At 46.8% G+C, this 26,768-nt stretch overlaps 2 protein-coding genes across 2 annotated transcripts in view; both read left to right on the top strand.

Moving 5' to 3' along the window:
* The first annotated feature begins 1,157 nt into the window (after positions 1–1,157).
* On the top strand, positions 1,158–12,349 carry KLRG1 (killer cell lectin like receptor G1). The gene is made up of 5 exons (XM_009467240.2): positions 1,158–1,462; positions 7,614–7,706; positions 8,482–8,633; positions 10,597–10,700; positions 11,668–12,349. Exons 1-5 carry the CDS (start codon positions 1,345–1,347, stop codon positions 11,777–11,779), a joined length of 579 nt encoding a protein of 192 aa, XP_009465515.1. The 5' UTR covers positions 1,158–1,344; the 3' UTR covers positions 11,780–12,349.
* A 5,150-nt stretch (positions 12,350–17,499) lies between these two features.
* The window catches only part of A2M (alpha-2-macroglobulin), a 32,747-nt gene continuing 23,478 nt past the window's right edge, over positions 17,500–26,768 (top strand). The window contains exons 1-8 of the mRNA XM_087768303.1: positions 17,500–17,656; positions 19,348–19,531; positions 20,540–20,699; positions 21,580–21,632; positions 22,162–22,182; positions 22,547–22,715; positions 23,975–24,059; positions 24,911–25,034. Of these exons, the coding sequence (XP_087624429.1) occupies positions 17,568–17,656; positions 19,348–19,531; positions 20,540–20,699; positions 21,580–21,632; positions 22,162–22,182; positions 22,547–22,715; positions 23,975–24,059; positions 24,911–25,034 (885 nt within the window). The 5' untranslated portion in view covers positions 17,500–17,567. The remainder of the gene's footprint in view (positions 17,657–19,347; positions 19,532–20,539; positions 20,700–21,579; positions 21,633–22,161; positions 22,183–22,546; positions 22,716–23,974; positions 24,060–24,910; positions 25,035–26,768) is intronic.

Below are 26,768 nucleotides of genomic sequence, written 5' to 3'. Positions count from 1 at the left end.
GGGAGCCGCCAGGATCACCCCGCCCACTAGTGACCTCTCAGCGAATGAGGAGCGGCGGTGCAAAAGGGCGGCTTCTAAAGCCCGCCCCAGCCTATAACGGGGGCGGCTCCGGAGCCCGCCTCCTTCCTGTTCGCCGCCCAATGGGCGGTGAACAGAGGTGTGAAGATCCCGCCTCCCCTCGCTTCTCGTCCAATGAACGATGAGGAGCCCCGTCGCGCCCGCCGGCTGATGTCTCCCACCCGAGAGCCACTGAGAAGCACGGCTCGAGGCGGGAGCCGCTCGCCCAATGGCGGAGAAGCTCGCCCCTCGCCCCGCCCCTCCGGCCGCGGCCTCAGGCCGGGGTCTGTCCCCGGGGCCGGCGCTCGGCGCGGATTCGTCCGAAAATAACCCGGCCCCAGCGCTTTGTGGCTTTTCCACCTTGCGGCCGAACTCGCACCTCTGGCCCTCACGCGGGTTGGGATCACCTGTAGGGGAAAGGCTTCCCAGCCTCACCGAGCCGCTGCCGGCCTTTCCCCTGGCTGCCTCTGTGGAAGGCAGCGGTCGGCCATCGCTGCCCTTGGCCTTAGCCGTCCCCCCACGTGCCTCCGGAGTGACTTCGTGTTACACAAGCAAGGCAGACCGCTGTTCATAAAACTGCCTTGTGGCCTTGATCCTTCTGATTTTGTCCCTGCCTGACATGCTGTTTTGTTATACTTTGGAATAACGGTGTCTCCTCCAGCTCCCGCAAGTTTTGCCACTGCGGAGGAATTCCACGTCCAGCTGATCATGCACAAGGTTGGTGGACTTGAGCATCTCGAGTATGATTAATAAAGCTATAAATGATTTAAAGGACATTTCTTAAGTCACGGTCCCACTGTGATGGCAAAAGCCACTTTCCAGGGCTCTGTTATTGGAAGGGACGGATGTTCTTTGCCAGAGCTCTGAGGCTTTTACATCTTTTAGTTAAGAAACAAATGCTGGATTTAGCTCTCATAATCCACCTGCTTCTGTCCCGGGAGGGAGCTCTTCAGAGCAACACACATTCTCACAATTACTGCGTCAGTGTAATCGCAGCCTCTTGCATTGGCAACAATTAGAATACCTATGCGCTTTGTGATTAATCACCTCTTCCACTAATGGCTGTTCTTAAGCCATCCTCATCAGGTTAGGAAATGGAAGTTGTTGCACTTCCACTGCTCTCCATTCTGTTGTAAATTTGGCTGTTTTGCGCAGCTGGAGATAGAGCTTGCGACTTCACATTTCTTCTTCTGAATGTAACCTCGGGTTTCCTGTTTGATGGGTGTTGAGCCCTGTCGCTCAACAGCCTGATCGAAACGTCTTGTCGTACGCACTCTTTGGTTTGGCATGGAGGGAAGCAGATCAGAAACTTTGGTGGCTGAAGTGAGTGAGGAAGTCGTTTATACTTCTGTCAAATTCTCTCAGACTCCTCCGCCGAGGGCCAAAGCTGGATGGGAAATGAGAGGTAAGGAAGCTGGATGAAGTACGTCAACAAAAGATTTTATTTCAAGCAAAAGCAAGTTCTAACAAAAACACTCTGAGCTGGCCATTGACTTTGTGTACCAGCTCATGGTGCTGTTGCTTTTGTTCTAAAATTACCATATTTTATTGTGATAAAAGCTGATGGGTCAGGCACCCAGCATTGTTCCCCTCCCTCTCTCTGTCAGACCCCTTTTGGTGTTTACTCCTGGGCGTTCAACGCAGGCATCCTTTTCTCTGAAAGAGGTTTGCAGTTTTAAAGTTGTCTGCTTGTCAGCAATAAGAGATTGTCAGCAATAGTTCTTTGAAGGGCAGGCAAGATGTGAGTACAGATAAATTAGAGGCGTATGCTAATCAGAGATCAGAGACAGAGGAGGCATATGAGATCATCCAGTCTCTCTCCCGTGGGGCTCTGCAGGATTCTTTTGTGATATATTTTTTTCCTGTGTTTTCTCTGTCGTAGTTTTACAGACTTGCCAGTGAGCAAATTTTCAGCTTTTGCCTTGAGACAGTTCTGCAGGGCATTTTACTACCAGGAAGATTTTTCTTAGTGCTTTCCTTAAATTTTCTCTTCCCTTATTTCTGCTCCATTCCCCCTGTTCAGGCCTTGCAAATGTCACACCGAGCAATTTCTCTGGCTGCTTAATTGAGAAATACCACCATAGAAGAGTGAGATTTTGCATTGATGATCATTCTTTGTAAGCGTTTCCTGCCCATGAGCTGATTGCTTTTCCTCTAAATGCCTGTGTGCTTTAGATGAGTTGTGTTGCATTGGCTGCAACACTAATGGTTCACCTTAGCTTTTTTCAGAGCTGTTACAGCAAAGGCGGGCTCTTGCTCTGGGATACAAGATTTCTGTACCCTGATCTGAATAACTGCACACATCTGTGGTTGTTACTGCTGCCTGGTCACTTACTGCACTATGGAAACAAAGCCAACACAGAAACCCCCAAGTTCCTATCTGGTAATCACACTCGATCTGCTTGGAAGGCAGTCTTGCTTTTGCATGTGTTTTCATCAGAAATGATGTTTTCTGTTGCATCAGATAACACAGGGACATCCCTTCATTCCCTGCCATTTGTGTTCACTCCTGCCCTGTTGGTGGTGATTACTCAATGCCCTCTTGAGATGTTTGCATCTTTTTTTTAATATTCCTTCTCTCCAAATTCCTTTATGTACCCTCATCTTTTTCAGCTGAAGTCTGAGGGCCTAAAATAAGGAAGCTGATCTTTGAACACACTTTCTGTGCATATTATTTGATTATTTCCCAGCTCTCTTCTGCGTGCGAGGAGTCCCTAAGGAGCACAGTTTAAGTACCTTTCCTTAGAAGATCTTTATTTTCAACTCTGTCTCCGCCTCCATCACTTTTGAGAGATGTGCTCTCAGGTATTTCATCTCTGTTTTCAAATGCACACTCTTGCTAGCAAGTCATCCCTGTGATGCAATATCACAGGTATATCACAGGTGTATACATCAGTCCGCTGGTCAAACCAACGGGTTTTGGCTCTCATGGACTCCTCGAAAATGAAGAGTTGCCCTGGCTGTCTTCTGTTTGGCTTCCAGAGAGCCTTAGATATGCCACACTACCAAAATGTCAGTCCAGCAGTCACTTAAGACAGTGTTAGCCTGTGTGGCATGCTTGTAGTAACAGCGACAACCAGGTCTGTGCCAAGGTCTGTGCCATAGCCGAGGACAGGATCCTCATTTCTTAAATCCTCCCCCCTGGCCCTAGGTAGTCATGCTGCTCCCATACTGACGTGGGCAGGAGCTGATGGGAACTATCTGGGACAGCTCAATGACATTCTTCAGATTGTCCTAGAAGGCTTGAATTATAAAATGCTAACCGCTTTCGGTTTTTGAACTGAATCTGAACTCCCAAACCTAGAAATATTGGGTCATGTTGCTTGCAGATGAATGCAGCGTATCACAGTCATTTCTCCAGAGCACTGACAGACCTAACTGGGTGTTTTGTATACTAGAAAGTTATAACACTGGATATTTACATTAAATGTCCACGGGTCCACTTCTCCCTTCCCTTGGGGAAACTCCTCCACAGTTCCTCAGACAACTACATGGAAATATTTCTGGATGCTCCATTAAGATTTCCTTCCTCAGTTTCAAACTCATCCCAGGCACTTCTCCTTTCCTCTTCTACAAGAGCTTCACATGTGCTCCAGGAGCTGAGGATCAAGCACAAACTCCTGAACTTGTTTTAAAAAGGAAGAACTGCAGGGACTCCCTTTTGCAAGGAGTAAAAATCCCGATTTATGAAATTTTTTATTTCACTTCCCTGGGTTGATCACTACCGTTCAAGTGAGGCTCAAATTCACCTTGAACACTTCAATATGACTTGCCCTCTTCACTCTCCTTTTTCCTCCCAAAATTATCTAATGGCATACTTTTTCATTTTTAAGAACTGAGGTGAACTCTCAGTTCCTTTTTTCTGCAGTTGGTTTGAAACAACAGAGAAGGTGAACTGCTCTATTCATTGCCAGGAGGCACCAGCTCGGATGCCCGGTTCTCACACTTAAGGATTAACTGTCATCCCAGTCGCCTTGTCCTGGAAGTAGTTTTCCCTAAAATCCAGAACAGTGATGTGGAGGACACAGGAGATAGTTTCTTTGAGAGGCAAGAGAGGAAGGAAAACAGAAGTGCAAATCCTCAGAAATGTGGTCTCAGAACAAAGTTATGTTTCAACAGATATTTATCCTCTTTTACTTAGTTTTCAGTTGTAATCTGTAGAGAAGCAGCTCCACCCTACCCCTTAACCTCGGGCTGACTCCATTCTCTTGAGGCTTAATCTGATGGCAAAACCCATGTCACCAGAGATACACAGGTGACCTCACAAGAGGAACAGAGAGCAGGAAGAGAGAACACCTACCCAGTTCAAGTCCTTCAGTTCTCCCATTGTCCTCTTGCGGGAAGCTGAGGAGTAGGTTGTAACTGAAAAGTCTTCCTGTGTTTTGTAACTGAGAAGAGATGGGTTTTTGTTCTTTAATAATGATTAAAAAAGTAAATAAATGTTGGTATTTTTTAACTACAAGTGGGGCATCTAGAAGATCCTGCAAGCTTCAGGAAACACGATAAAACCTTTGCCTTAGGAAATATCTTTCTGCCAGAAGAATGATGCTTACAACAAAGCTCCCTCATGCTCTTCCCTCGTTACCTTAGAAACTTCTTTTAGACAAAACCGCAGGTCTAAATATACTGCTATAAACCAGAATCTCATCTTAAAACCACTGAGCCTGCAAACCTCTCTAAGATCAAAATAAATTAATTTTTCTAATTTATTGATCTGGTCTACTTTCTGTATTTGGATAAAGCTTCCAATGCTTAAAGGATGCATTCTTGTTTTTAAGTGAAGTCCCTTCCCCTTCTGGTTTACAGCTGGCTTTCTTTGTCCTTCCCGCAATATTCTTGATATGTTGTGTGCATTTGTTTTCAGCCTCCACCAAGAGATCCTAAAAATAAGCTTCCCCTGCTGCTTACAAATATTTTATTCTTTTAGCCATCCCTTTTAATTTCTCTCTGACAAAATTCCTCATTTTCCTGTAGTTTCCCGTTTTGAAATTATTATACCACGGTGCCTTTTGTTGTTGATGTTGTTGCTGGTGGGTTTTGGCTCTGTTGAATCTCAGTGTGTTTGTGTTCACTGCAGCAGAGAAGATTCTGGACGGAGCCGTGGTGAGTCGGGTGGCCTGAGCACGGCGCAGGGCAGTCACGAGCTGCTTCACTTTCTGTGTTTCCTGGTTCGTTGCTCTGCAAGGTGCCTGTTGGTGGTGTCTAAGCGTTCAGTCTCAGCATCATGCCCTAACATGGCATTTGCTTAATTTAATGCGAGTAATTGATGCCTGTCATTGTCACCGTGCTTCCTTCATGGTTGCTCTGGTTCTTTTTGCTGGTTCGTGAGTGCTGTCACCATCCCTGTCTGGCATATAATTCCAACCCGATGCATTTAGTTGTATTTGCCTGGTCTGCTGGGTTGCTGTTCTGTTACCTCTCGATGCAGTTATTTAACCTAATTCGATGGTAATTTTACTTGAGCAGAGAACAGCCCCCTCTGCCTTCCTTGTGTATTTTGTATCCTATTGCTACGACACCCTACTCACATTCCTTCTTCTACCAAGTTTTCGATGTACTTGCTGTGGTAGTGTCTTTGGTTAAAGCTAGCCTTCCCCTCCCTCCATCTTACTCCTTAGACTCCTAGCCTTTTTAGGGAGGGCAGATATGTTTCTTTGGGTTTGTGACATGACCGAGAGAGAATCCCCTCAGATTTCACGAGCTCCACCAGGGACTTTGCTGCTGGATTTCGGTAGAAGACTCTGGAGCACCACAAGAGCAGAATGTGTACATAAGCTTAAGGGAGAAGCACAGGGAAATCCTGGGCTCCTCAACATCGGTAACCATTAGCTGCACATGTAGTGCTTCTTAGAAAGTCCTATTGTCTGTGCAGCTGTCATGAGATTAATAAAACAAACAAACCAACCCCCCCTGGAGCTCATCCGTGGCAGTAAGTGTCATCCTCTCCATAACCTGGGGGAGAGGAGATTTTAGTGCTGAGATTTCAAACAGCTTATGGAAAGTAAATGCCTCTCAGCTCCAGGAGATGACAACGGGAAAGCAAGGTGTAGCCTGGAGGCTAACAGGCCTGTGCATGAGCAGATCTCTATCTACATGGCAGTCCTGCCCCACGCTTTGAAAGGAAGCTGTGCTGGGCTACAGTGGAGGCTGCCCCAGAGAGTTACCCTCTGCCACTGGCAGCAAGTGAACAGTGCATGGTGGTGGTGAAAGTGTGGAGGGGCATCCCAAGGTCTTCAAGGCTGGCCCTCCCATCCTGCCACCCCACCATTGGAGAGGCAGATGAGAGCATAGGACTGACTTGGGAGTGTCCCAGGAAGATGAAATGTGACCGTGCGTCTAAGTCTGTGTCCTGGTTTCAGCTGGGACAGTTAATTTTCTTCCTAGTAGCTGGTATAGTGCTGCGGTTTGGATTTACTATGAGAATAATGTTGATAGCACACGGATGTTTTAGTTGTTGCTAAGTAGTGCTTACACTGGTCAAGGACTTTTCAGCTTCCCATGCTCAGCCAGGTGCACAAGAAGCTGGGAGGGGGCACAACCAGGACAGCTGACCCAGACTGGCCAAAGGGCTATTCCATACCATATGGCATCATGCCCAGTATATAAACTGGGGGGAGTGGGCCAGGGGACAGTGATTGCTGCTCAGGAACGGGCTGGGTGTCAGCTGGTGAGTGGTGAGCAGTTGCATCACTTGTTTTTCCTGGGTTTTGTTCCTCTCGTTGTTGTTGTTTTCCTTTTCACCACAATTTTTTATTATTATTATTATTATTATTATTATTATTATTATTATTATTATTATTATTATTATTATTATTATTATTATTATTATTATTATTATATTTTATTTCAATTATTCAACTGTTCTTATTTCAACCCACAAGTTTTCTTACTTTTGCACTTCCGATTCTCTCCCCCATCTCAGCGCAGGGCGGGGAGGGTGAGCGAGCAGCTGTGTGGTGCTTGATTGCCAGCTGGGGTTAAACCACGACAACAGGGTGCTGAGGTTAAACCTGTTGCTGTTGCTGAGAGAGCCTTGGGTTTCATTTTGCCTTTAACTGGACCATGGTGGCTGTAGCAGCGCAGCTCTGTGTTTCCACCCAGAGCTTCAGTGCTGAGGCAGGAGCGGGTTTGCTGGGAGGCTCCAGCCAGTGCGAGGTGGCACATGGTGCCTGGGGGGCTCTGGCTGACCTGGGACAGATGCTTCTTCTCTTGGGGTCAGCCACTGCAGGGGCTGGACCAGCCGGCTCTGTGGCGCCGCAGGGGCAGAGCTGTGGCTGACTTGGAAACAGATACACCTCCTGGGAAGCTCAGGCAGGGACTGATGGCTCTGGGCTGGGCTGAAATGGGGCCCTGGGCTGAAGGGCAGAAGTGTGGGGAGGCCCTGGGGAGGCTGGGCAGGGACAGTGATGGCAGCAATGTGCAGAGTGTAGACAGACAGGGATGCTCTAAATAGTTCAGTTCCTCATGGAAATGCCCAGGACACAAGCAAACCATGTAAAACCACCATCAGTTTTCACGTGGCTCCTGTTCACTATGGTTTCTTTTCTCTTTTACAGCTCCGTGTCTGTGGCCAGCAGTTTTGCTGGGCTTGACTATAGGCTTTGGGATACTGAGCATCTCCCTAGCAACTGCTTTGATTTGGAAGATGAGTAAGTGCACAAAGGGGTGCTGAGGATGAGCAACCAACAGCAAAGGACCGGAGACTTGTCTAAGCACAGGAGCTCAGACCCTGAACTCCATTATATGGGGTTAAACCAGAAGCTGTTCTAGGTTTCTACCACCCTTAAGTACTCAGTGCCTATCCAGAATATTTTGAAGAATATATTCCTTGTGCAGACCCCAGGCAACCCATTTCAGATCCTGTGGCAAAGAGCAGTGAAACATATTGAAAGGTTTTTGTAGACTTGTTTGCTGTAATTATAGTGGTAAACTGTAGAGCAAATATGCGAAGTCTATAACACTTTTGCATGCATGCAGAAGGTGCTATACCATGTGGAAAAGCCTACTTATAAAGTAGTTTTGGAAAAACTGCTTAAAATCTGTTCACCTGATGTGTGACATTATCACACCGTACCCACAGAATGATGTAATTTTTTCCCTTGCTTTTTGCACACCCAGAGTGTTGACTGCTTTCAGATGACCAGTTTTGGTTCTCAGGTATCTGAGTAGTTCAGAGGAAACCCAGGGCAGGGGGGGGAGTTGTCCCAGCATCAGAGTGCATGTGACTCTTGTACGAAGATTTGGAAATTGCACAGAGGATCCGAAGTTCAGTGTTCATGCATTGTTATTTTTAGATGCTTACCCTGACTTGTGTTTTCTGCATTACAACTGTCCAGAAGAGTTGCTTTTCAGCAGGTCCTTGCTGACAAGTGTCTTTCTGTTGGTTAATGGTAGAAAACAGCTGGTATTTTGATTCCTTTACAGGTGACTCCCACCCACTCTGCCCTGAGCAGTGGATAGCCTACAGAGGGAGCTGCTACTCTTTCTCCAAGCAGAAGAAGGACTGGCATTCCAGCCAGGAATCCTGCAGGGCACAGGGAGCTCATCTCCTGGTGATGAGCGACACCAGCGAAATGGTAATGGTTTTCTTATTCTTTGAGGATCTTCCATTTCCTTGCAGATACCTCAGTGATTGACATCTAAGGAGTGCTGTCACTCTAGCAGTATTTTGACTTTGAAGGAGAGGAAGGATTTATGACTGCGACGTTATAGTGCACTTCCAATTTCAGCATGCACCTTACCAGTTCCCAGCAGGCAAAGAAGCAAAGGGGAGAAGGGAGAGGTGAGGGTCACTGTCAGCTACTCAGAATCATCCTAGGAAGGATGTTAGGAGACAGTCTTCTCCACTGCCCCTCTCCACCTCCCCTCCTAGCCCCAACAAGGCTGATATGAATGATTACAGGAAAAGACTGTGGCACTGTGCAGTCTCTGTACTCATTGCCTACAAACCAATACATCCTCACTCTTCAGAAATGCTTCCTTTGCAAAAGCAGTGCCTCTCCTCCCTGCAACCACTCCAGCTCCTCCTGCTCAGTGACCCTTGCCACTCCCTGTGTTCATGCATGGATATTTCTTTCTCAGTCTGTTTTCAATGCTTACTTCCTCTCTCTGCCCAAAACCCTCAGTTGTGCTGGTGCAATCAGAAGCCATCTGTCCCACTGCTCATTTTTCTAGTATGTGCTCACTGGGGGCAGGGGCATGTATGACCACTAAAGAAATGGGTAGAGCTGATCACTAAGGAGGTGAGGCATGTCTGCACAAGTAGAGCAGAAGTACTTGATCTGGTTTTGTACAAGCCAGTGCTTATTAGCTCAGGTCCAATGAACGTGGACAGCTTCCAGTCCCTGGACAGAAGTTGCATTGTATGATGTTCTGTGAGGGCTTACAAAGCCAGGTCTCTGCTTGACTGGGAGTATGTACCAGGCTCTCACACTTTCTTAGGCAAATCCTGATTCCTTGAGAAATACTTGTCTTCCCCAGATTACCAATTTCTCTGAGTGAAGAAAGCCTTCCTGGTCTGGCTGCTTTCTTACTACTGTCTCTGCTACTAGAGTGTTATCCATTATCCTTGCTCAAGTCTGAGCAGTAAGCAAGCCCCACATAAGCAAGACTCTCCTAGCTATCCATGCCCTATGCTGCAAAGGCCGTGACTGTTCACCCTCCCTTTGCCAGGGAAGCACAGTCACCTCCAAACCACCAGCAACACTCAAGCATTACTCAAGCTACTCCTATTCCGACCACTTTACCAAGCCAGCTTTGTTAATGCTTCTGTGTGAAGATGTCTGCTCTGAAGCTTTTTTTTATAGCAGCAGGAGATAAGGATGGGGCCCAGCCATACCACTGAAAGGTTGCTGTTGTTGGATTTCATTGGAAATGTGGACAAGACAAACTTCTCTCTCTCTTGTCTTTGTCTTTTTTTTTGGGGGGGGGCAGGCATATTTTACTTCAGGGCTGAGTTTCTGTTGCAGGCTTCACCTTTTAACAGTAAACAGTAGTTAAAGGTTAGGCAAAAGGAAATGAACATTGAAAACACGTAGGAGGAAAGTTTGTACAAAATTTAATGAGCTTTGGTCCTGGGCTCTTTACACAGATCTGTTGGTGCCTGCACCTCCTGCCCTGACCTGATTTTACCTTTAATTGTTAATACTTTGTATTAGCTTGCTAGCTAGCTGTATGGTACAGCATTAATATTAATACTAGTAGCATACGTTCCGACATAAAGCTCTGTGTAGGAAACTCCAGGAGACTGGGCTGCAGTTAGTTCACATACATTGCCCTGAGAAATGTCCTTTGAAGAATCTGCCCAGGATCCTTGAAAGCATGCTTACTTCCTTGTGAGTGTACACATAGCTGTTTTTCCAGGCATGATCTGCAGGGCTGATCTTTCTGATTAGAAAGTGTGGAGAAGCAGTATTGTTAGCCACTTAAGGAACAGTCAGGCGAGGGGATGTGTCTTGCACTCTGTTCTCTTTACTTATCCTTACCCCCATTTTCAGGCTGGCTGCCATTAGTCACTTTGTAATTCATCACCATTTCTAGGACCTGTTCAAGACTATTCAAACAGGATGTTTCTGGATTGGACTGAGGAACAGCACAGACTCTGGCTGGATCTGGGAAGATGGCTCTATACTCAATGGCACCAAGTGAGTTTCATTCTGTTTTAAAAACAACAGTACTAATTCAGATTGCCTGGTGTTCCACAACACCCAGAGTTCCTGCACCAGATCTCAGGAGCTTTCTTGGGCAGATTTTCTTCTTACTGTCACCTGTATGGCACTGAACTCAAAAGGGTCTACTTTTTACTGCCCTACACCTTGTAAAGGCATGTACCTGTGAAAAGTAGGGCTAATGTTAGTATCTCTCTACTTCCCTCCAGCTGCTCAGACCAAGGATTATTTACCTGCAGTGCCCACACAGTTGCTCAGTCAGAAAAGCATATGCTCCATCTTGGCTTTACTGGGTTTAGCCACCTTGCACCCATTCTGCCAAGTGCTGGTGTCACTGGGTGTGAGGACCCAGCCCTTTGCTGCTTCGCTGGTGGCAACCCAAGTTAGAACCTTAATTTTGCTCAGTATTTATTTGGAAAAAACTCAGCATTCTGCATAGGGAAAACATTATGATTTGGCCAGTGACTTTGCCTGGCCCTTTCCTTTTTATGGCAGTTAACACAATGAGTTAGTCTCTAACACTTCTCCAGCAAGGAAACTTGCCCAAGATCTTGCTGTTGGTAGGTCAGTACTCTAAGCACTTGACTTAGTTCCCTTCTTAAATCCAGCTTTCTGTTCTTACAAACTCTTTGGAGGCAATCATCTTTCCATGAAAGTCTTAGCACGCTGTTCTCACGCTGGTGGATATCACTGCAGGGGATTGTGTCTATGTTTGGTTCTGATTTGGATTCCACAATGGCAAAATTACTTAGATGTGTAATCTCCTGGTAGATAGGTATTTTGGTGTACGTTTTGTTTTCTAACAGCTGCCCTTTGGAGGCTGGGTTCTTTCACTTCCTCTGGGCTCCACCCTTCAAAATCAGATGTTTTTTCTTTCTTGCCTCCAGGAGACAATCTCTCAGCATTTTCTCTCAGTTTCACTTTTGTTCCGTGTCTCTTGCAGGGTCCTCTCTAACAGCCCTGTACAACACTGTGTTGTCCTGATGCATGGACAATTTCAGGCCTCCAGCTGTGAATTTACCGCTCCATGGATCTGTGAGAAATCTCTTAGATAAATCCCATGTGCATTTTCATCTCATAACCACCTCGTCAGCGGTACAAGTGGATCATTGTCCTGCAAACCAAAGCTCTATACAAGAACAACAACTGGCCTTTTCTACACCCTCACAAAGGTGTTTTGCAAGGACAGGTTTGTTGCCCATAAGGGTGAGTTATCCTCAGCAGCAGATCCATTTTCAGCCTGCCTCTGTTGGGTTACTGCTGTTTGTGACCAGATGAGACCTGGGACACATTCACTGCCCTAGTCTTTCCTTACTTGTCCTATAAGGGCAAACAAAAGTTTTGTCACAACAGATGCTGGGTCTTCAGATCTCTGAGGGTGAGCTGGTCATTTTCCTCCATTCCTGAGCATCAGATTTTGTTTCCATTCTCTGCATCTCCATTGTCTGGTGCCAGCAGGACCAGGAAAACGAAGTCTGCTGTTCACTGCCAGAAACATATAAACAGACTCCTCCCAGTGGCAGCCTCTCCTTTTGCATCCCAGTGCTGTGAGTGGAAGAGGGTGAAATGAGACTACAACTTCTGTAAATCCAGCAGTGAAAATAAACCTCCAGTACTGCAGTGGACCAAAAGTGTGTACCCATGTCATTACTTCTCTCTGTTGGAAGGAACAGCTGCACGCCATGTTTCATAGGTCAGCTTCAACCAAACTAGTCAAGAGGCTGGACTTGCGGAGTCAAAAGAATACAGTTAATTGTGTGTTATTATAGAATCAATCAGGAATGCGTTTCCCTCTCCACCTCTGCAGTTTCATACTGCAGAGAGAGGAAGCAGTGGACAAACCCTTACTACAAGCTTTCAGTTCAAATAGAGCAGAGAGAGGCTAAGAGTGGGAACGGCATAAAGCCACAGTGAACATTAAGGGTGGGACAGTAAGTTGCATTTCCACACACCTGGAAAACTCTTTTTTCCACCGAGTGATTTTGTTCCAACAAAGGAAGAGAAATTTTATTAATTTCCAGTTTATTCTATTTATCGTAATATATTTGTATCGTATTCCAATTTACTATTATCAGCAGGTTAGTGGTAGATGTTCTGAGGTGTGTGTTTGTTCTGGGAGAGACAGGCTGGAGAAATGGGCTGACAGGAGCCTTGTGAAGGAGAAGGTCAAAGTCCTGCACCTGGGGAGGAACAACCCCATGCACCAGTACATGCTGGGGGTCACCCAGCTGGAAAGAAGCTTTGCAGAAAAGCACCCAAGGGTCATGGTGAACACCAAGTTGAACGTGAGCCAGCAATGTGCCCTTGCTGCAAAAGAGGTGAATGGGATCCTGGGCTGCATTAGACAGACCATTGCCAGCAGGTCGAGGGAGGTGATCCTTCCCCTCTGCTCAGCACTGGTGAGGCCACGCCTGGAGTGCTGTGTCCAGTGCTGGGCTCCCCAGTACAAAAGAGATATGGAGATACTGGGGAGTCCAATGAAGGGCCACAAAGGTGATGAAAGGACTGGAGCATTTCACATACGAGGAAAGGCTGAGACAGCTGGGATGGTTTATCCTAGAGAAGAGGAGGCTGAGGGGAGATCTTATTAATGTATCCATAATGTATATGTATATATGAAAGTAAAGAACTAGGCAGCATGGTGCATGGCAGGGAAGGGCTAGGGAGAAACTAATTGATCCAAACACCGGAGTTTTCATCTGAAAATGCTAGATCAGGGGTTCATGAGGAGGATTACAAATAAGTTGGAAGTGATTGTTACTGGGATTGATACTGCTGTGCCACATGTACATAAGCGCTACAAACACCTGTGAAATCACAGAGAAAACAGAAACAAGATCTTGTTTCCAAAAAGAAAATTGCTGTTTCCCCCAGCAATTTTCTTTTCAAATAATTGAAATTGTCCTTGCATCACCTGGTTTAAAGAATGCAGTCTTGACCAATCCAGTTGCAACGAAACAGCAAATTCCTCACTCTGCCATTTACAGAATGCCTTCAACTGCATATCCCTGGTATGTGAGGCTTGACATTCATTGAGGATATAGCACATGAAGGAATCGGGGCAGATGAAGACAAAAATACAGACCTTAGCGTACCCAGCTAAGTAGATGTCTGCTGAGCCTCACATAGAGTTCACCGAGCTGAGGGGCTTAAGGTGGGAACGTTGCCAGCAAGGGTAGGTCTGCTTTTCAATAACCATGTGTTGTGGTTTACCTCCAGCAGGCAGCTAAGCACCACATCGTGCCAGTAACAGTCAGACCTGGGGAAACTGCAAGAAAACCACAGTATTTTAAGCAGCGTACCAGGGCCTAAAAACCTTGAGTTTTCATCTCAGGTTGTCTGGGTTACTTTGGGTGAGTCATTTTGTCTGTGGCAGAGTCCATTCAATATTAAAAGAAGATGCTCTCCCTGACTCCCAGAAAGTTGCCAGGCCCTATGAAATAATGCTGGAGATTTTGCCTGCTTTGTCAAAATGGTGGTAGCATCTACAGAAGGAAACCCAGCATTTGCTTTACCAGAGAACCGTAGTGAAGAAACAGCTTCTCGTGTTACCATGATGCATGTAGGTGAGGTGAGCACGTCTCTGAGCTTGCCTCGTTTACCTTGTGAATAGTGCAACAGCTTTGCTTCCCCTAGGATTTTACAATGCAGTGCATGCTCGACTATTTTACTGATGAGCTCTTCAAACATGGCCTCTCAATCTCATCCCAAAGAGATGCTCAGGAAATGTAAAATAAATAAATACATTAGGTTGCCTCAAAAGTTGACTGATTTTTGAAGGGAAAGGATTTTCAGCTGCGGATTTTACCTTTAATGATGCACGTGGCTCCTCTGTGGGTTCAAGTTTTCACAATACTAAAGGGATCTGAAGCAAGTATATTAATTTCCATGAAAAGCAGTTGAACAAATATCTTTGGCAGAGCTTTTAATCTTCTGTCTAGAGCATGTTGATATAGTTGATTGATATATACTAGTTTTCTTGGAAGTAAGTTCTTCTTGGATGAACTCTGTAAGCAGCGATGAATGAATGCGGGAGGAGCACAGCTAGCAGATCGAGGTAAGTTACAATCCTCATTCTCCATGGCATTTCTGAGGCTGCACTTGGACTGTGTCTGGTCTGCTGACCCCTGGTTCAAGAGGAACACAGAGAAACTGGAGACGGTCCAATGGAGGACTACCAAACTGGTCAGAGAGTATGGAGCATATGACCCACAGGGAGTGAGAGGGGGAGCTGTGCTTGTTTAGTCTGACCTGGAGGAGGTTGGAGTGATTAAATAGGTGCCTACAAATACTTGAAAGACAGTTACAAGGATGTTGGAACATGACCTTTCTTGGTAGGGGCAGAAGATATAACATGGGGCAATGGCGGCAACCGCAGCTTGGGGAGTTCAGATTGGACATGGGGAAAGACTTCTTCACCAGAGATTAGTGCAACACTGGAACAGATCACTGGAGAAATGGTAGGTTCCTCATCCTTGGAAGTTGTCAAGATTTGACTTGACAAAGTCACAGCTGACCTGATCTAGCGTTGGCAGCAGTCCTGATTTAAGTGAAAGGATGGACTAGGTAACTTCTAGAGCTCCCTTCCAACCAGCACTTCTGTGATGCTATCAATGAATGCAGCAGGCTTCTTGGTTCAGATACAAGATACTTAATGCTCTTTTTGCACAACTGGGGCACCTCTCCCTTTGAGCTATGCCAGTGACAGAACTTCAGATTCACTGAGAGAAATCCAGGAAAGATATCCCTAAAACACACTCTCCTCATGGATAGGCCAACACCTTGCAGGAGTTTTCTTGAGAAGCTTAGAGGTAACCACTTAAAATCTAGTCAAAAAACTCTAGAAAGCCTGTTGGCCGCCTCAGTTGTACTCACAGCAGGTGGAAATCGCAGGAGAGAGAGGGAAAACTCATTGCCAGTGCCTTGTTTGTGCCACCACCTACAAGCCAAATCACATGGGCCATGTAGAGACCCTTGAAATTAGGCTGCTGGGGCCCAAGTTGCTATTGGGAATGGGATGGAGGCCAAGCAGCTCGGGGACAGATTTTAAAAGTCAGTTTGATATCTGTGCGTGTTCATTGGTACCTACTGAGATTCTCAAGCCTTTAAAATCTTGCCCCCTTTCAACTGACTGAAAACATTTCTCTTCAGTTTTTGGCTACACAGCACATTTTTGACCAAGGTCCTAATGATCGGGAGCTGGCTTGTCAGCGGTGTAAGCTGTTTGGCTGTTTGCCAAAAGAGTAGCCCTAGCTTCCTCTGCTGTGTGCAGTTCTGCACCTCTTTCCTGTAAGGTTTGTGTTCAATCAGTCCGGCTCCCGACCTGTTCGAACCAATATGCAAAGTGTCATCTTCAAACAGGCTTTGACCACCCCAGGTGCAAGTCCTCTTCTCTGCGGGTGAGGCAGATCTTCCTGGGTTACGTGTCTTTTGGGCAGGTAGAGCAACCTTTAGGCATCAGATGGAGAAGGCAGGGCACAAGCCTGTGCTGTGTTTCTTTTGTGCAGTCCCCAAGGAAACTGGACGTGCACTACTATCCTCTCATTTCCCATTCAGGTCACTGCAGGGCAGAATGAGGTCTGTAATGAAGGTTTATTGTCTCATTGCACTTGGATTTCTTAACTCCAAAGCTCCTGAGCTCACTAAACTTCTGATGATGATAGTAAGAGAGGGGAAGGACAGACAGAATCATTTTATCCTGCACCCTTTTTAACCTGAAAATTATGCTTTACATCCTCTAACACAGATTTCCATTCTTTGGAGTTTGGGTTAGGACTGTAAGCAAGACAGATGTTCTACTGCCACTTGCAAGGGTAATAATTACCAGAGCTATTGATCCTCCTGCTGCAGACCAAGATAACGACAGAACAGACAATGGTCAAAAAGAAATTCCCCCCTCTGATACAACATCACCCATCGTGGATTTTCACATAATGAAACCAAGAAGGACTCCATTGAACAGCAATAATTTGATCTAGATGTGCCAATAACTTGACCTGGAACAAGAACCAGCACAGGCAAACAAGACCCAGGCCACGTCTGTTCTGCTGTGTGAGTGCAGCTGCTGCCCGGGGGAACTGGTTAATGTGTTACATGCTGTTAACGGGTTGAACTTTTGGCAGCTTCCTGTCATGTCACTGTCCCTGTTTCTGTCAGGGTGAAGGTCAGATTATCTTAGATGGCTTGATTGTCCAGGCACTCTCTGGTCCCTTTTCCTGGCATTAGCCCTGGTGGGACCAGGAATGGAGAGCACAAGAGAGCAGGGTGGGTGGAGGGGGAAGGTTTTCAGTGTTTGCATTCCCGTTTGCATTCAGCGTTTTTAGATGCTGCCCATAAGTGGGGGTTAGGTACACCCACGCTTGTTTCCCAAACCCTAGCTCAATCTTCTGCTCCCAGTTTGAAGGAAATCAAACGGCTTCTGCTCCTCCAGCAGCCTCTGTGACCAGTGCTGTGGCCAGGTCCATACAGGGAGCCCTGCCAGAAACGAAGGCCGCCACCTTCTCCTCTGCTGTTAGCCCTTCTTTTCTTTAGCTACCACCTTTCCTCCGTTGCCTGCTGCCCTGCCCCAAAAGAGAGACAGCTCTGGCCTGCCGGGCACCCTCCCCTCCCTCTCCCTGCCAGCGCCTGGCCTCCTGCCCGGACTCAGAGCTGCTGGTTCCAGCTCCTCCTTACTGCCTCTCCCCGTTTCTGGGTGGGCCCTGGCCCCCAGCCCTTATCTCCTCCAGCCCCTGGGCTGTTTGTAGAGGAGAGTATAAAGGGTTGACTCGGAGAGCGGAGAGGCAGTACAAGCAGCACTGGACCAGGCTAGCTGGCTGCTTGACTCATCACGTCCTGCTCTGCACCATGGGGAAGGACAGGCTGCTCATCAAACCAAACATCTTCCTCCTTCTCCTCTTCTTCCTTCCTGGAGACACCTCACCTGCCACAGAGCCGTAAGCTACGCAGGGGGGTCTCTGGGCAGGTGGGAGACCTGGGTTGTCTTCCTATGTCTCTTGCTTTGTCTCTTATCTTCTGCCTACTTTCTTTTACACAGGAATAAAGACACCAGGGCTGGGTGAAGTGTCTTCTACAAATAGCAACTCTAGTGCTTCAGGGGGACCCAAAACAGTCTGTGAAACTGAGATGTCAGTAAAACTTAAGGGGGGGGGGGGGGGGGAAAGGAAAAAAAAAGATGGAAAGGCCTATGAGAATACCTTTTGCTGCTTCAGAGAATTGACAGCATTTCAACAAAATTTGCTGCACAAAATTGGTTCTTTACCAATTTGCCTTTTAAAGCGAACTTTTTATAACTGTTTACACACTCAGTTTTTCTTAAGAGAGAGACTTTTTGAAAAGACAATGAAAGGTTTCATTCTGGGTTGACTACCCTACTCCCAGGTTGAAAGGCCCAGGAGATTCGAGTGGTTTTTTGACTGATAATGAGGAAAACACGAACAAATAACAGATGTGGCATGACCAGAAATGGCTTTATTTTTTAATTCACATTTTTCAGCTCAGCCAATGGAATGAAAATTCCCTTCTCATCCAGGCTTATGTGGCACTGTAAGGCTGTGACTGTTAAGGTCTGTGAGGGTATATTATGCTGCATCCCTCCTTCACCCCCTTTTGCCCTGTTTGTATGTGAAGGGAGTGTGTGTTGTGTGCATGTGTGTATGGGTATGGCAGGAGCAGCACATGAGGGGTCCTGACATCCCGGAGGCTTTCATCTTTGGCTTTTTGGCAATGTCTTTTCCTCCTCAGCAAAGCAAGGCTGTGCTGCAGTGCTTTCATCAAATGCGGGGTAAGCAGATAGCAGGGTTGGGATCTGAGGGGCCAGGGCTTTCTCCTTGCAGACCAACTGATGGACATAAACGTGTCAGAGCCTCCCCTGCCACTAAAGGCAATGCCCTACCTTACTGCTGAGGTTTCAAGGGCTCTCTTCCCAGCTGCCACTGTTCTGGGAATGCCTGGTCAGAGGCCAGTCCTTGCCCACCCAAAAGGGAGCACTGTTGCTATTAGGCGGATCAGGTTTGATTCCCAGATGCAGTGCTGGGCACCGGGACACCACCGGCATGTTGCTCCACTGGGAGGGAGGCTGCGTAGTGCCGGGCAGGGAACCCCTGCTCAGGCTGAGCCAGAGGGGCTTGCTTCCCTGAAAAACTGAAATTTGCTCCAGTGTTTTTTTGCTTAAGATCTGGCACCACGCTGTGGCAGTTTTGGGTCTCTGCGAGGAATGAGAGTAGTGCTACAGACGGTTTGCAGCATGTAGTCAATGGTGTTTATTCATTAGGTACCAGTACTTGTGTGGCTCCTGAATCCTACTAACAGTGTCTAGCAAAGGTGACAATCGATTTTTCCCCACTGGCATTATTCGGGGTCCCAGGAGGAAGTGCTGCTGTTGTGCCAGAACCTGGAAAAACATATCCCTTCCAGACGTTTGGATTGAGGATTTCCTGTGGTATTTTACTTTTGAGACCGGCCTCTCTGCTTTCCCCTGCTGTTACAGACATGCTGAAAATCTTGTTACACTCCTAGAAAACACATCTTTCTCTCTGTACAGTGAGGGCTGTAGTCATCAGATTGGTTTATTTGCTCCTGTTACCTGTTCCTGCTCCTCTGACCTGTCCTTCTTCCCTGTTCCTAGGCAGTATATGGTGCTACTGCCCTTTCTCATACACACCGATTCTCCTGAGAAGGTCTGTGTTCAGCTGACCCACCTGAATGAGTCTGTGACGCTGAGTGCCACACTCGAGTACCAAGGGGAAAACAGGAGCTTGATTGATGATGTGGTGTCGGAGAAGGACGTGTTCACCTGCATCCCTTTCTCTGTGAGTATCTCATCCTTGTGGGCTGATCCCAACAGGGATAAACTCTAAGGGCACTGAGTAGTAATGAACAGAGTAACACTGTGTAGGTATTCACTTCCCTCTTGGCCAAAGGTATGTTCATGTCCATCCTCAACACCCTCTCACTGCTGAGATCTCCTTCGCATGCTACCTGAATGAGAAATGCTGAATCCTGGAAAGCCAGCCCCTCTCTAGGACAGGAGGAGGAGAGTCCAGGAGAAAGAAGAGGTTTTAGTATTGACGCTCCTGATGGCTCTTTGGTGAACAGCTTCTTTGAATGGCTCTCCACATCATCCTTCAACAGCCACAGATTGTCACTTAAGTGCCTTCAAATTGGGGTAGAGCTTTTAGACCTCAGATACTTTTTGCCTTCTGGATATAGTACACTGAATTAATGTGAGAACACAGAGCTGTGATTGCCTCTGTCTGAAAAAGAGAATGAAGCAGGAAATTCATAGCTTAATGTAACTGGTAGCCCCAAGGAAGGTTGGTCATCTGGCTCAGAGCACAGATTACGTCTTTGGCCTGAAGGCTGAAGAACTGGCCTTCAGGATACTGAACATGTTGGCATCTGTGTCTGGGTTTGTCAGATATAGGCTGAAGATGAAATGTTTTCATTTGGAGAGAGATGTATAGAGATTTGGCATGTCTGGTTTGGAAAGGGAAATGTTCTGCAAGAACTAGGGACATTATCTGAAAGGGAAGGGAGATTATTCCACAGAAAGGTTTTGGTCAGGGCAGTAAGAATTTCTTAAAATTGGGTGGTAGAGCTGGGAGTCCCTTTGCTGCACAATACTTGCACAATCACTGCACAGCAGTAGGAACGAGTAGGAATATGGGAAAAGTAAAGATCAGTGTCTTGTTCCTGATTATAGTTGCCCTCATCTCTGTGTTGGGTCCATCAGGATTCTATTAGATCTCTTATTTCATGAAGGCCAGTTCAGTTCAGGAAGCCTTTAAAGGTAACATACTTACCTTCTTACTCTCCAGCTTCCAAAATCAAATAGCCAGTTGCCAGTCACATTTATCACTGTGACAGTGAAGGGGGAGACACTGCATTTCAGGAGCCGCAAGTCGGTGCTGGTCAAGAATTCTGAGAGCTTGGTCTTCGTCCAGACAGACAAACCCGTCTATAAGCCTGGACAGACAGGTACTGGGGAAGGGGTGGAGACTTGCGTTTGGAGCAAAAATATGTACTAAAACTGTTGGACTGTGCTAGCCAGTTGTCGACTGCTTTCAGTGGGGGCCAGAAGAGCAATCTCAGGGCTGAGGCTTATATTTTTAATGCTCCATATGGGAACAATTTGGGGAACCTTAAGATACATGCACGTATCTGGGGCATCTGTACACACTCCCTCTGTCACTGAGGGCTCTGTTGTTGTGGTTCATGCATTTAGGGTCTGCATTAAAATCAGAGAAAGACTGGATATTTGTCCTATAGAGAACAGGGCCAAAATTCAGACGAAAAGTCATGAAATAGCTTTCAAAGTGGCAGCTGATTTTGCTCAATGAAGAAAGAGAGAACTATATAAGCCATTTATTTCTTCTGGGCCATTGATCTCCTAAATTTGGCCTGGACAGGAACTAACGTCCTAAAACAGACACTGAATTCTCTGTCCATCCAGAGCCAACACAAACTTGCAGCCAAGTGAAGTAATTTGCTTGCATTCATCCTTCCTAAGAAGTCAGTCTAGTTATAACAAAATTAGAAGACCCATGTAAATTCCAATGTGAAAATGTATTCTTGCAAAGTAGACAAAGGCAACTTAAATTTAATTTTGGTCCCGATTAATGAGATTCTGATGCCCATGTTCAGTAAGATGTTCACACTGCTGTGGATTTCCTCTTAACATCCTCTTATTCATGTAATTTGTTACATGGGTAACTTTCTCGCATGACAGCTTTCTAGTGAATGGAATTTCTTTAGAAGAGAACAACTCTGTTCTCTGTTGTACCATTTGTTTTTGCAACTGATGTTTTCTGGTTGGTGGCTGCACTGTGGAACCTCACTCTCTGCCTTTCTCCATCAGTCCTGTTCAGAATCGTTTCTCTGGATAAAGACTTCCGTCCCTTGGACGAGGTGGTAAGTGATACTTACTTTTCACTAGTTATTTGGCCTTAAGTCATCTATATGGGGAAAGGGAGGAAAGAAGTGTCTTTTGGGGAGAGCTCTCAGTACACTGAGATAGTTGTGCAATTCCTGCATTACCTCAGATCTTGTTAACAGGATCTGTTCTTCAAATTTCTGCATAAGGCTGCTTTCTGCATTCTTGGAAAGGTTTGACAAACTGCAAATGAACAGTGCTGGTATAAACACCTCAGCAGTGAGCAAATCTTCATTATTACAGTGTACGCCTGCTCTTATTAGTACTGCAGATCATAGAAAGGTAGTCATTTCAGCTGACTTTTCTGCCTGAGACAAAGGATTGCCCCCCCTCTAGATGTATCTCAAAATGCTCTGTTGCTCCATACCGGGGACTTTCTTCCTTGTCCCATTGGGTGATCGGCTTGTCCCCTGAAGTGTGGTCATAGCCCTGGTCATTTGACCATGTTACTTGTGCTCTGTCTAAATGCTCATTCTAAATATGCTGTTTCCTTTCTTCTCTTTCTAGTTTCCGCTGGTCTATATCGAGGTATGTACAAACATTCAATTCATGTTCACACCTATCACACCTCAACCTGGGCAGCATAACTACCCATTGCCTCAAGATGATTCTTGTCTATTTTATTTATTAAGCAGCTCCATAACATTGATTTGAATATACAGAGCTTTAACTCATATGGTGGAAACCATGTACTCTGGGCCCAGGTTACAACTCCTTCTATTGTGCAGCCCTGGGCTCCCCACACAACTCTGCTAGTGCCCCTTGCTCCTACCTTGCAGCCTCCTGAAACACTGGGGCTGGGCCTCCCCTCACTGCTTTTCCTAGTGCTTTTTAGTTCTCGTTGCAGACTCCCACTGTTCTCACAATCTCCCCGTGGTCTCATTATCTGTAGGACCCAAAGAAAAACCGTCTGTACCAGTGGACAAAGGCAGAGTTAAAGGGGGGGTTAATCCAGCTGTTCTTCAACCTCACCTCTGAACCTATGCAAGGGACCTACACAGTGGTGGCACAGAAGGCCTCTGGCAAGACAATTCAGCATCCTTTCTCTGTGGAGGAGTATGGTAACTGTCGCTGCAGTTTCAAGTTCCTAACAGCTAGTCCCATGGGACGTGAAAGCTTAATTGAACCGGGTGGTAGATCTGACTAGGAGGTCCAGCATGGCTGCAAAAATGTCTCTGTGTCCTCTCCCTCCCAAGCATCATCCCTTTCTCAGGAGTGAAGACTGAAGGACTTGAGCAACCTGTCTCCACTCCTCCCTAAGCCCCAGGCCACGCAGTGCAGCCTTTCTGGCTGCCCACCTCAGCAAGGCTCCCATCAGGAGCAGCAAGTGTGCTTGGATCAGTCTGTGCTGGCAACTACAAGTCTCATCTCCTTTCAGAGGAGATTTAAGGCTGCAGCCTCATCTCCAGCTGGCTACACACCAGTCAAGAGTCATGCTATGAGTCTGGGTCTCCCCTGCCTGAGGCCCAAAGTCCTGACCTTTTGGTGTAGGCTGGGGCTCTCTGTAAATTCAGATCTTGCCTGTCCTCCCCCACAAGCTAAGCCTATAGCTCGCAGTATACCTTAGTGCCTTAACCTCCCTCTGGTACGCTCGCCCCTATGCCAGTTCCATCTGCTTGGCTAGAAAATGGTATCCCAATACACACCCATGCATGGTCACAACCAGCATAGCTTCCCACCCCAGCAAGCCAGCTGCAATCCTTGTTACATGGTCTGACATGGTCTGGCTCATGCAGCAGAGATGAGTTCTGGAAGATGAGTCTGGAAGTCCTTTGACCTCTTTCAATTGCAAGACTGTTCCTGTGCCCTGAATCCCTCCTAGTTCTGCCCAGATGGTCACTGTCCACTTCCCCTCCTGCAGCTGGGTTTGGATGTGGTGTCACCCTGTGCTAAGTCATCAGGGAAGCTATGGGGTCTTCCTCTTTTGCAAACTGGAAAGACCTAGATGCTTTGGAAATGCAGAGACCAGGCTGCAGTCCCAGCTCTGTATGTTTGTGGGAGACCTCTATTGACTTAGCTCTCTATTTTACTGTAATCTACTGCTGTGGGACCGATAACCCATGTGTTACCTAAGAAGCTGCTGTATTTTAATACTTGGTGTAGTAATCCTGTCTTCTTACCTGGCACAGTGGTTGGCTGAGTGCCTGTGGTTTTCACTGACTTCAGTGAGATGTGCAGGTGACAGAAGCCTCTAAAATCTGACCATTTAGATGCAAAAGGCTTTCGGGACATTTGTAAGAATAGCCTTTGAGCAGCCTTCATGTCTCATTCTTATGTTACTCCCCACCACATCGACTGTTTTCCTTTGGTTCTGCTGCAGTGCTGCCAAAATTCGAAGTAACAGTGAAAATGCCTAAGGTGATCACCATTCTTGATGAGAAGCTGAAGGTGACAGTTTGTGGTCTGTGAGTGTCATTCTTTCAAGTCCTTCTTGATTTCAGGTTTTTCTTCAGCTGCTGCTGAAAGTCCAGTTGGGAGACTGAGATATGATACTTCATTACATTTCTCAATCCTTTTGGGGTCCCAGGACCAAACAGAGTACATTTACCATTAGACAAAAGGCAACAATTATTGCTTAGGGCACTTTGTATGTTCATGTTAATGAACGTATTGTTCTTCTGTTTTTTGGGAGGGTTTTTTTTACATATTTTTTGAGTCATAGAGGATTTAAGACCAGCTGCAGTGCTAGGGAAGAGGTCTTCAGTTTAGTTTACCTGGGAATGATGTTTTAACTGTGGCTTCTGCTTGTCATTGCTGAGAGGAAACTGTAAGTGATGCAGCTGTCCTCTTTCCTTTGGGCTACCTCATTCGATTCTGCATGGCATGTTCCATGCATCCTGCAGGGAGAGCCACAACTTGGGCTGAAGAACAAGCCAAAAGACCCCGAGCACAGGCATAGACAAACCAGGTCCATCAGTATTGGGCGGTGGGGTAGATACGTGCAACATGTTCTCCAAGGGGAGGGGTACTCTCAACTAAATCAGCATTAGGGTAAATGATTTCTGCAGACTTGTGTGTTATTCCCAGGGATGCAATCAGGACTATAAGATTCAGTGCTCCTGCCCCTGTTGCCAAGCTTCATCCTAAAACATTACCAAATTTCTTTCTGCTTTTTATTTCCTGTGTGACTCTGCTGTATCCTGGAGGCAGCTCTAGGGAAGAGTCCTGGCTCCACTGGGGGTGAGCTAGTCATTTTTCTCCATCCCTCTTACATTCCTAATGGCTCTGTTTTTCTTTCAATCCTCCCTGCTGGTAGATACACATTTGGGAAGCCTGTTCCTGGCCTCGTGAGCTTCCGTGTCTGCCGGAAGTTTGAACATGTATCCACCGCCTGCTATGGTGAAGAGGCTAAGGCAGTGTGTGACGAGTTCTCTGGACAGGTGAGTCATGATTACTCTTGTGGGTAGAGTGATAGGAGAAAGTGTGATTTATTGAGCATGCCTTGTAGGCACAGGCTTGCTCTGATGGAGTATGTACAAGCATGCCTGTGAAGAGGGGAGAGACTCCACGTATTTTAAGGAAGCCTGAAGAAGGAGAGAAGATTAAGTGCAAGATGAAATGTGAAAGGTGAAAATAAGGGGGAAGGTCTGTGCACTAAGATGTGTGTAAACGCACTGAGGAACCTGACCCATAAGTCTATGGGTCCTGATAAGATGCATCCCAGAGTCCTGAGGGAATTGGCTGATGTAGTTGCCAAGCCGCTCGCCATGATATTTGAAAAGTCATGGCAGTCAGGCAAAGTCCCTGGGGACTGGAAAAAGGGAAATATTGCACCCATTTTTAAAAAGACTAAAAAGGAGGACCCTGGGAACTACCGACTTGTCAGCCTCACCTCTGTGCTTGGGAAGATCATGGAGCAGATCCTCCTAGAAGCTATGCTAAGGCACATGGAGGACAGGGAGGTGATTTGAGACAGCCAGCATGGCTTCACCAAGGGCAAGTCCTGCCTGACCAACCTAGTGGCCTTCTATGATGGAGTGACTGCATCAGTGGATGAGGGAAGAGCTACGGATGTCATCTATTTAGACTTCTGTAAGGCCTTTGACATGGTCCCCCACAATATCCTTCTCTCTAAGTTGGAAAGATATGGATTTGATGGGCGGACTGTTTGGTGGATAGCAAACTGGCTGGATGGTGGCATCCAGAGGGTAGTGGTCAATGGCTCGATGTCCAGATGGAGATCAGTGATGAGCGGTCTTCCTCAGGGGTCCGTACTGGGGCCAGTGCTGTTTAATATCTTCATCAATGACATAGACAGCAGGATCGAGTGCACCCTCAGCAAGTTTGCAGCTGACACCAAGCTGAGTGGTGGAGTCGACACACCTGAGGGATGGGATGCCATCCAGAGGGACCTGGACAAGCTTGAGAAGTGGGCCTGTGTGAATGTCATGAGGTTCAACAAGGCCAAGTGCAAGGTCCTGCACATGGGTCAGGGCAATCCCCAGTATCAGTATAGGCTGGGGGATGAAGGGATTGAGAGCCTCCCTGCCGAGAAGGACTTGGGGGTACTGATAGACGAGAAGCTGGACATGAGCCAGCAATGTGCTCTTGCAGCCCAGAAAGGCAGCCATATCCTGGGCTGCCTCAAAAGAAATGTGGCCAGCAGGCTGAGGGAGGTGATTCTGCCCCTCTACTCTGCTCTGGTGAGACCCCACCTGGAGTACTGCGTCCAGCTCTGGGGTCCTCAGCCCAGGAAGGACATGGACCTGTTGGAGAGGGTCCAGAGAAGGGCCACAAAAATGATCAGAGGGATGGGACACCTCTGCTATGAGGAAAGGCTGAGAGAGTTGGGGTTGTTCAGCCTGGAGAAGAGAAGGCTGCGGGGAGACCTTATTGCAGCCTTTCAGTACTTAAAGGGGACCTATAAGAAAGATGAGGACAGACTTTTTAGCAGGGCCGGTAGCGATAGGACAAGGGGTAATGGTTTTAAACTAAAAGAGGGTAGATTCAGACTAGATATAAGGAAGACATTTTTTACAATGAGGGTAGTGAAACACTGGAACAGGTTGCCCAGAGAGCTGGTAGATGCCCCATCCTTGGAAACATTCAAGGTCAGGCTGGATGGGGCTCTGAGCAACCTGATCGAGTTGTAGATGTCCCTGCCAATTGCAGGG

This window comes from Nipponia nippon, unplaced genomic scaffold, assembly GCF_047370975.1.
Source record: "Nipponia nippon isolate SJK-2023a ecotype South Korea unplaced genomic scaffold, ASM4737097v1 scaffold_3, whole genome shotgun sequence".
NCBI classification, from domain to species: domain Eukaryota; kingdom Metazoa; phylum Chordata; class Aves; order Pelecaniformes; family Threskiornithidae; genus Nipponia; species Nipponia nippon.
The sequence above is the reverse complement of the archived record's forward strand: the minus strand, read 5'-3'. Positions and strand labels throughout refer to the sequence as shown.

Coding starts and splice junctions, on each gene's coding strand:
- KLRG1 (XM_009467240.2), top strand. CDS start 1,345: ATGGAGGGAAGCAGATCAGAAACTTTGGTGGCTGAAGTGAGTGAGGAA. Junction 1,463..7,613: donor AGCTGGATGGGAAATGAGAG/GTAAGGAAGCTG, acceptor TCTCTTTTACAG/CTCCGTGTCTGTGGCCAGCA. Junction 8,634..10,596: donor TGAGCGACACCAGCGAAATG/GTAATGGTTTTC, acceptor CACCATTTCTAG/GACCTGTTCAAGACTATTCA.